Source organism: Mixophyes fleayi, chromosome 5, assembly GCF_038048845.1.
Source record: "Mixophyes fleayi isolate aMixFle1 chromosome 5, aMixFle1.hap1, whole genome shotgun sequence".
Taxonomy (NCBI): domain Eukaryota; kingdom Metazoa; phylum Chordata; class Amphibia; order Anura; family Limnodynastidae; genus Mixophyes; species Mixophyes fleayi.
The window spans coordinates 183377706-183388576 of record NC_134406.1 but is presented as its reverse complement, the minus strand read 5'-3'; the positions used below and the strand labels follow the sequence as shown (position 1 = coordinate 183388576).

General features: G+C 38.2%; 1 protein-coding gene across 1 annotated transcript in view; it reads left to right on the top strand.

The window, feature by feature from the left end:
- The first annotated feature begins 1023 nt into the window (after positions 1-1023).
- Positions 1024-10871, top strand: part of MBOAT1 (membrane bound glycerophospholipid O-acyltransferase 1) — a 63105-nt gene continuing 53257 nt past the window's right edge. The window contains exon 1 of the mRNA XM_075213133.1: positions 1024-1199. Within this exon, the coding sequence (XP_075069234.1) occupies positions 1107-1199 (93 nt within the window). The 5' untranslated portion in view covers positions 1024-1106. The remainder of the gene's footprint in view (positions 1200-10871) is intronic.

Genomic DNA, 10871 nt, shown 5'->3' with positions numbered 1-10871 from the left:
AGGAAAGGTGTGGCAAGTAACCCTCTTTGCCACAATATGCAAAGGATTTTAATAAACAGCTGCATGTTTAATGAAAATACCTGTTTCTACTACCTCCCCTAAACCCCTGTATTAAATCCTTTGTATATGTACTCCCCTATAGTTGTACCTCACTTAACAACTGATGTTGAAGGACAGCTTATATGCTATGTAACAAGTTTTTATAGGGCATAGCGATTTAAAAAAGTAAATGAAAAGCTGCATGTGTTTCATAATTAGACCACCCTATTATATCTAAATTCTTTGCATATGCTGTCCCCCATTACACAAGTGACGTTATGTGGAATGACAAGACGTCAACGTTAATGTGTGTGTTTAGGGAATGTGATAGAAACAGAGGTCTTTTCATGAGATGTTTATGCTCTATTTTGAAATAAAAAAAAATTTAAACTTTGTGTGTATCATCACACTCAATTGGCAATCCTTTTAGCAGGTTGGAAATGTATTTTTTTTTTAGGATGTCCCAACATGTTTTGGTCCATGCTGTTTCTTCAAATACTTTTTGTAATTTTATTTTAGTAATTGCCCTTTTACCTCAGACAGTAACTTTTTCCATGGCATTTCATACTTTTATTTCAGTTTTCTTACCGAGCACACCTATAAAATGTAAGAGTATGTGCATTAGTTTACGCATATGTTACACATTACATTAGAGAGAGAGAAGCATCCCTTCAGCATACACAATGGTGTCCTTCTTGTGGAGTAAACAGTGTTATAAAAAAAAAATGCAGAGAATACGTTTAGTCGTCACTGACAAATGCTCGGTGTACGGTAATCGCTGCTGTTTTTGTCTATTTACACGTTCTCACTCAACAAACCAGATTATCCAGCTCCCCGAATCCAGATACCGCTCTCCCAGCAGGTCGGAGGGCAACGGGTGTGAACAACCCCTCCCAAAACACTAATAAGTACTTGTGATTGGGCGCGTTGATTGCACGGAGTGGGTGGGGTTTTTTGTTTGATCGCTGCCACAGATACGATTTGTTTGGTTTCCTGGGTGTGTGGCTGTGCACACATTTACCGGGTCTCCTGTAGGGATCTGTGTGTCACATAAGGATGCTGAAGGAATGATGGTAACTCCTGGTAACATGCTTCCCCGAACCACGGGATCCTCCTTGCTACAGCCGGTCAGCGAGCTTCTGCACATGCCTCTAGAACAGGTGAGTCTGTAAGCAAAGAGGACTTGTGCTTTGTATTCTCCTACAGAATTGCTGTGCCAAGCACTTCAATTATATCTAATACCTTCTCTTAACACATGGGTTGGTATACATTGGTGTATTTATTGTATTTACTATTGCTCAATTAAATGTATATAATCCAAGATGAGCACAAATTCACCACTGTAAGAAAATAAAGTGGTGTTAAAATTCAAACTTTTGCTAGCACAATTTAATGCCATAAAAAGAATGTAAATGGGTATCAAGTTGGACCTTAATGCTTTCAGTGACTCCATAACCACCTGTACTTATGGATGGGATGCTTACTGACATGGGATGGGCTTCTTTATTTACTGGCATGTTAATTTACTCCAATGTCCTGGATTAATCCACTTGACTGCAAATACACACACCAGCTACCACTACATGTCACATGTGGTTGTGTTTGACATGCAGTATCACTTGTGTTTTTCTAACCCCAATGGATAACCAGCCTAATTTTGTCACTGACATATATCTAAAATGGTTCTATATTACTATCTTTAAAATATCTCTTTAAACATGTTTTAAAATGTAGGACAGCTACAACTGCTTGATACATTTTTAAATTTGGAATACATCATGTTAACATGAAGTGTTTAGGTCCCAATGTTGATATCCATGTTATTGCATATGTAGTGAAAAACTTATATATTTTTTATTTAATTGATCATGTTGTGCATTTCAGCGTACACTATATAAAACAAATTTAAAATGAAATGTAAAGTAATTTGAGATATAAATGGTAATTTATTTTAACTTGCATGTGTGCATCATGTTCCCTAGTTTACTTTATGCAATATATCAGTTGTTTGTAAGTTCAAACTTTCCAACTGTTGCTTTGCTTTAGCTTTTGTGAGTTCATAGGAGTGCAGGTTAACATTTCCAGAACAACAGTTTTTTGCATTACTTTTAAAAAGATTTACTATTTATTATGGATAAAGAGGACACATTTAATTTCTGCATATTTTGCATTATAAATTGTTTTTGTTTTTTTTATTCTATCCTGATGCGTGACTAGAAATCACTGGGCTCCATAGCAAATTCTTGAAGGGGCATGTATTCAGTCTGCGTCTTTCATAAGTATCTAGTTTTAAATCTCTGTTAAGGTATATGCATGTGTGTGTATCCCATTGATATAGATTTCCCTCAGTGGCCACTTTAGGTACACTTGCTTGTTAATGCAAATATCAGCCAATCACGTGGCAGCAACTCAATGCATAAAAGCATGCAGACATGGTCAAGAGGTTACCTGAATGGGGTGGAAATGTGATCTAAATGACTTTGACTGTGGAATGATTGTTGGTGCTAGACAGGGTGGTTTGAGTTTCTTGATGATATTCTGGGAATTTTACGCACAACAGTCTACAGTTTACAGAGAATGGTATACAAAACAAAAAAAACATTCAGTGAGCGTTAGTTCTGTGGACAAAAATGCCTTGATAATAGGAGAGATCATTGGAGATTGGCCTGACTGGTGCAAGATGACAGAAAGCCAACAGTAATTTAAATAACCATGTGTTACAACAGTAGAATACAGAAGAGCATCTTTGAATGCACAGTATCTTGAACTTTGAAGTGGATGGGCTACATAAGCAACAGACCAAAACTGGACAGATAAAGATTGTCTGCTCTGCTAATCTGGATTTCTGCTGCAACATGCAGATGATAAGGTCAGAGTTGGGCATAATCAGCATGTATTGATGGCTCCTTCCTGCCTTGTGTCAATGATGCAGACAGGTGGTGGTCGTGTAATGGTGTGGCGATTGTTTTCTTGGCATACATTAGGCCCCTTAATACCAATTGAGCATCATTTAAATGCCACATCCCTTTATGGCCACAGTCTACCTATCTTCTAATTGCTACTTCCAGCAGGACAATGCAACATGTCACAAAGCACACGTCATCCAAAGCTGGTTCCACAAACATGTTCTTGACTTCAGTGTACTTCAATGGTCTTCACAGGCAACGGATCTCCATGCAAAAGAGCAACTTGGGGATGTGGTGGAATGGGAGTTTTGCAGTATGAATATGCAGTCGATAAAGCTACAGCAACTGCATGACATTATGTTGTCAACATGGATCAGAGTATCTAAGGAATATTTCCAGCACCTTGTTGAATCCATGCCACAAACAATACAAGCTGATCTGGTTTCAAAGGAGAGTCCTAGGCAGTACTAGAAAGGTGTACCTAAGAAAGTGACCACAGAGTGTGTGTGTGTGTGTATATATTATTTGTATGTTTTAATATTGTATTTTTCTTATATGTTATGAGCACATTTTTTCAACATTTTGTATGGCTACATTCTCAACTTGCTCACAAAAGTGCCTAACTCATACCTAAATTTTAAATTCTAGCATCCACACTGGGTGTTTTGTACAGCTGTGATGTTTGTTGCCATTCAGCAGTCACCTGATCACTAATTAATCACATGGGGAAACCAATGGCTATGAAATCACTGTCACAATGTGCAGCAAACACTGCTGACATGATCAACAATACTTCCAGCATGTAAAACATGATCTGGGCCTAGTAAAAGACAGAAAGTGTTCTTTCAGCACAGGGGGAGATTCAGTTGCTGGCGAGGTGGCACATGGAAATTGCTTTGTGTACATTGCTGGCAATTACAGTAGGAATCTCTGCTCATTTCCCCTCACACCTCTATGGGGTGCGAGGAAAAATGAGTGGAGATTTCTGTCAAATCTCCACCACAAAGTGTTTCGCAGACATTCTATAGACTCTTCGCATCTAATTGCTCCTGCCCCTTAGTGTGACAAAATATGTTTATGTGCTCTGACATCATCCCATGGGGCTGCTTATTATCATATGCATTTCCAGGCAAAGGTTTTTTTTTAAAAAAAAAAGTGGTAAAATTAGAAATATATTAAAGGTAAATATGTAACAAAAAAAAGTGGAAACTCAAACATACAACCTAAATAAAATTATTTATTTATTACACCTATATTTGGTATGCCTGCAAACATTAAAAGTCACAGACTATAATATGGAGTATATGTTGTGGGTTGAATTAATTTTATGAATGAAAGGAAGGGTCAGACAGAAAAAGGTGAATTATGTCCATAATTGAAAGTTATTTAATTGACTATGGTACACATAGAATATTTTATGTCCCCTAAAATAATATTATTTTTACTTTACTCTAGCAAATGTTAAAGAAGTTAGTATACACAACCTACTACTGTGCTACATTTTATAGACCTAGATCCTCATTTTATTTGAAGCAGTATTTGCCAAGTTCCCTTTGTATATGGTCAGCTGGCTGATTTATAAACATTATAGTGTAAGCAAAAGTTTTAATATATTGCGTTGTGAGAATGTTTAGTAAACATGTTCTACATTGGTGTATATTCAGGCATTAATCTCTTTAAAATATACACATATGTGGTTCTTTTTATATTTTAATTCCACTGATACGTGTGCGTAGCTGTAGCCTTGTGTACCAGTAACATGCTTGCACTACCTGACCCTGGAAACCTAGTGAGTCCTGTGTGAGACAAGGGAAGTAAAACGCATTAGTTGGTTACCTCAGCACCTGGCCCGCGCTGATCTAAACATCTTGGAATGTAGGGCATAGGCTCTTTGTATACAAGCTGTAAGTGACTGGTTTATAAGATATAGAGAAGCTATCACTGTATATTAAGCAGACTTAATAGTACTGCTTTGGGTGGCATTTTTAGTCTCCCCAGGGCAGCATTGTAACACTATTTAATTACTGTGTAGCCAAGGCAATAATTAATTTATATTTCTGTTCCTTGAAGCTCTATGAAGACGTATACTGGAATGCTGAACAAGTCCTAAAAAACAACTTAATCTAATATGTGAGAAATTTTACATAATTTTCATGGCTCAAAGACCACATATCCCTGCAGAATGCTAGAACACAGGGTAGTACAGACAGCCCCATAAAGTCCCATTGGTGCTTTTGAGTTTCAATATTGTTTCTTTTTTTTCCCTCTGATTATCTTTGTTTTTATCTGCATTTTTTGGGATTGTAACAGTATTAGGTCACATTGCCTGGATGCATACAAATCCTATGATAACTTTTAATTATTAGTAGAACACATTGCTTTATTAACATTTATAAAACTCTATGGGGGCTGCAATGTTGGTAATTTATCTGAGGATGGCGTTACCTGTTCCTATGGGGTCCAGTGAAGCTGTAGTAATCCTGTCACAATACAATAGCTTGGGAATGTGCCAAGGATTGTGTGTCATCATGGGGGTGGGTTATGACAGCAAGACCAGAGGTAGTTGAGATAACCCCCATATTTGTTCATAGCTTGCACTGGGTGATTATGTATAACTATCTAGCATTTACTTAGCCATGTGCTTGGCACAACTGAGACAAAAAAAAAGTTTATTGGGGTTTTTCTGGGGTTTTTTTTGTTTGTTTTTCTCCATTAAAAAAAACAAACAAACAAAACCCTCAATGTTCAGAGTGATAATTAAGTAATTGGGGGGGATTTTAACCAGAGCATTTATTTTACATAGGATATTGCAAACCATTTATTCAGATCTATGCTACCTCATCATTCAGGTAAAAGGAAGAAGCTGATCTTTCCTGCATAGCATTAAGGGGTCTATTTATTAACACTGTAACTATCAATATGCATCGCTGCAGATCTGGTAATAGAATATCACTGCAATTTTCCCTGCCTGTGCTACTGTGAGAGCCATGGTGAAGACACAAAAAACAGTGAGAGCCTTTTTATCTGTTCAATTCTAATCTGTAGCAAACCTAATTGTTAGAAATACTCTGGAAGGCATGCACACTGGTAATCTGTGTTTGCTGCCTGTAATTTGCAGTGTACTCATTACTTTGCCCTTCTGTCCTCCCTGAGCTTGCCTAGTGCAGTCTACTTGCTTTGAATTGTACTTGGCTATGATTGTTGCATGTTTGTTTGGACAGGAAAGATGGAAGTAGTTTCAATAGGACTTTGAATAGAACTGGAGTTATGGCCCTAAGTCTGGGTATATGCAATCACTGCTTGACAAAACAAAAGAAAATATGTTGTCTTCATTTAAAACATCATAAATTATCAGGGCATCTGTATAACTTATTTGAAGTTAATATCATTTTTAAAGGTAGTTTAACATGCAGTCCAATGTTACTATCTAAAAGTTATTAAGGTTTCCAAGTCCCAAAACCTTTTTTTATTGATAATTTTGGTCACTTGTGGCATGGCTCCATTATTCTATGTTTAGCTGTGGTAGCTGGCACAAAGACTTTGGCAGCAAACCCTTTAAGTCCTATAAGTTGTGAAGGGGCCTCCATGGCTCTGACTTGTTTTTCCATCACATCCCACAGATGCTCGATTGGATTGATATCTGGGGGAACTTTGAGGCCAAGTCAACAGCTTGAACTCTCATGTTCCTCAAACCATTCCTGAACAATCTTTGCAGTGTGGCAAGGTACATTATCCTGCTGAAAGAGACCACTGCCATCAGGAAATATTGTTGCCATGAAGGGTGTAATTGGTCTGCAACAATGTTTAGGTATTTGGTACTTGTCAAAATAACATCCACATGATTGCCAGCAGAACATTGCCCAGAGCATTACCATAACTCTCCGGCTGCCTTCTTCCCATAGTGCATCCTGGTGCCATCTGTTCCCCAGGTAAATGATGCACACGCACCTGGCCGTCCACCTGATCTAAAAAAAAAAACATGATCCATCAAACCAAGCCATCATCTTCTACTGCTCCATGGGCCAGTTCAGGCGCTCACATGCCCATTGCAGGTGCTTTCAGCTTTGGAATGGGCACTCTGACTGGTCTCCGGCAAGCTGCGATACACTATGTATTCTGACACTTATCAAAGCCAGTATTTAACTTTTTCAACAATTTGTGCTACAATAGCTCTTCTTTGGGATTGAACCAAACTGATTAGCCTTGCTCTCCACACACATCAATGAGCCTTGGGCACCCATGAATCTGTCACCCGTTGACTGGTTGTCTTTTCTTAGACCACTATTGGTGGGTACTAACCACTGCATACCAGGAACATCCCACAAGACCTGACCCAGTTGTCTAGACATCAGAATTTGACCTTTATTAAAGTCTCTCAGATCCTTATGCTTGCCCATGTTTCCTGCTTCCAACACATCATCTTCAATAACTGATTGTTATTATTATTTTATTATTAATTTTTATTTATAGGGCGCCACTAGGTATCCGTAGCGCCGTACAGGGACAAACAAAGTTACAATACAAAGGTGAGACAGCACGATACAGTAAACAAATTGCATAGTAACTCCGAGATCTCAAAGCACAGCTAGAGGGGCTTGGTCAGTTTTATGCTAGGACTACATTTTGAAAGGGACTCTAAACCTTTTACCATTATTTGTGTAATGTAAATGTTTAATTTTGGGATGGATGTATAAAATATTCTTGTTGTAGGGCTTTACCTGGTTTTTATAATGGTACTAGTAAGTCTGCACCCAGAACTGACAATTTAACAGAATTCCTTTGTTTCCTTCTCAAACACATACAAATCTAGCAATTTGACCTGCGCACCATTCGGCCATATCTATGTAGGGCTGTCTTAACAGCATTATAGGGTCAGCACAGTGGCTTAGTGGTTAGCACTTCTGTCTCACAGCACTGGGGTTGTGAGTTCATTTACCAACCATGGCCTTATCTGCGTAGAGTTTGTATGTTCTTCCCTTGTTTTTTTTTTGTGAGTTTCCTCTGGGTGCACTGGTTTCCTCTCACACTCCAAAATCATAGCAATATTTAATTGGCTGCTATCAAATTGACCCTTGTCTCTCTCTCTGTCTCTCTCTGTTAGGGAATTTAGACTGTAAGCTCCAATGGGGCAGGGATTGATGTGAGTGAGTTCTCTGTACAGCGCTGTGAAATTAGTGGCGTTGTATAAATAGCCGGTGTGCCCTACCTACAAAACCGAGCCACACAGGAATAAAACTATAAATTATCGATAAGATTAAGCTTATATTTATTGGTACCTCCAACAAAATCAGTATTTAAACATTAAAAAAACGTGTCATAGCCTACAAACTTCATTGCGCTCTATTCCATTTCTGTCATTATTTACATTTAGTAGGTAGCAGGGGGAGGCAATGACATGCACTGTTAAAAATATTAGAAGAACTTTATTATAGCTGTACAGCTTGCTTCAAATTTTTTTTTATTTTTTCTTGTTTATGTACAATTAATGTGTACATTGTTTTTTTCAAGATATGTATTTGCAACAGCAAGATTGCATGTACAGATAACAGCTGATACTGAAGTGATTAGTTCACTTAAACATTTTTATAAAGAGGGTTTGAAGGTTCTTAATAAATCTCCCAGCATAATATATTGAAAAGTTGGCAAGCCTAAGGGACCCCTATGCTCCTGGGGTCCCTGGGCAACTGCCCAGTGTGCTCATCCGTCAAGACAGCTCTGTATCTGTCTATTGTGGCTATGTATGTGTTTGTGTGTGTGTGTGTGTGCTATCACGCCACTCACACACGCACACACACTACAAATTGCGATTTTGCCAGTCGATAATGCTGCTTTAGAGCTTTGGCTGCAGTCTGTATGGGCAGATTAATAGAACAGGCAATATATGTCTTCTTAGCTGTGTGTTTTGCTATATAATCACATGGTAATTGATGGTCAAAGTGGGAAAGATGCGTTGCTGGATTGTATTTTTTGATTCCATATATAACCTGAAAATCTGTTTTCACTGTGTGAATATTTCCATATTTTTTACAAATTCCACGAAATTGTCGGCAAATAAGGAATTTATTCGTTGTGTAGTGTTTGCTTTGTACATAACTGCATTTGATTTAATTTTTGCATTTTTACATGAAACTTTGCTTAGAGTGTATTTTATCCGTTGACCATTTTGTTGGTAAGAGCATTTGGATGCTTACATGCAGCCCCAGTCTATGAAGAGAGAGTCCCATCCATCTCACAACTAAGGGAATGAAAACCAACCAATCTCTACCCACAGTTAACGGTTGTTTTTTTTGTAGTGTGATCATAACTTGCACTTAGGATATGAGCACTGAAAATGCAAGGAATAGGTGGCAGCTCTTTCAGAGCCTATAGCTCCCTATCCATGACCCAGAAAAGTTTGGGGGTCCCCTTCATTTGAGAAGGGAAATTTCTCTTTCAAACAAAGATGCTAGTTTCTAAATATTTCCTGTTTATCGTTTTTGGTGGTAAATAATGTTCAACAAAATAGACCGGACCATCCACATATTAAAGAGAAACTCCTTTAGACCCACAATCTTGATCCTCCATGGTGTTTATAAATAAATAAAAGGGCAAGCTTATTTGAAAGAAATCCTTTTTATTTCTTGTGTTATGATTAATCGTGATCATCAAACAAATAATCCCACAATATGTATGCAAATTCCGTGGAGGGACAGCTCTTTTAGAAATCAAACTTCTAACCCCCATTTGTGAAATATGCCAATGTTTGTGTTGGGAGAAGCAATTTTTTCTTGGATTTTCAACTGTTTACCCAACTTTAGTAAATAAATGGAACATGTGAAGAGTCTTCCTTCAATGCTTTAACCACAGGAAACTATTGTGCAACCCAGTTTTTGGGTGTAAAGGTAATTGATTGTAATGCAGTAGTTCTTCCTAAATTCTATCTTATGTTTTTGTGCTTCTGTGACCTTTGCAATGCATTCATCTCATATTTGAGGGGATAGTAATTTAGGGGTACCAGAGGTTCAAATACAAAGTCAACCCGTACATATATTCTTGTTGAGAGACCTGCAGCTGTTCAGGAAGGTATGATCCCTTCTTTTTGTCTGATTACTATATATATATCACAATAAAAGATATAGAATGGCGCTTAAGGCATATATCCGTACACAAATTAATTGCAACATAAAGTCTATGTTCTTCTTAGAAGTACACTCCCCATGTACAGGTGGCTGCCAATCCTCCTTTCGCCAGGCGGTGTTGCATGGAAAAATCTGTAGAAAAAAGATGGAGGAGGAGGAGGCGCACAATAGTGTAGTACAATAATGCAAATGGAGTCATACACGAATCCACAGTGGGACTTGAGCACCAGTGATGAGAAAACCAGAGACCAAAAAATATATATATCACCCAGGTGTAAGTGATAGGGGTGTATACGTATCAAACATGGAAATTCCACGGCATAGGACCAGTGTATTATCAATAACAAGTCCCTTAGCATGAATTAAGGGTCACCAAATCCACATGTATATGGATGTATGCGTACCAGAAATAAAAACTTTTCCGCTTATCTGGAATGATGTTCCATAGACAGCACGATCAGGTCACATTCTCTTTAGGCAAAGAGGTCAGAGCTGTGTCTTGTTCGAGTGCAATCAATGTAGATAGATGTCAGCTGTGGCTCCCATTCTTGGGGTATACATGAGAAGCAGAAAGATGATACACAATGATTTAAAAGCTGCTTCCTCTCAGCAAACAGACAGGGTGGGTCTGATAGTCTAGACCCACCCTGTCTGTTTGCTGAGAGGAAGCAGCTTTTAAATCATTGTGTATCATCTTTCTGCTTCTCATGTATACCCCAAGAATGGGAGCCACAGCTGACATCTATCTACATTGATTGCACTCGAACAAGACACAGCTCTGACCTCTTTGCCTAAAGAGAATGTGACC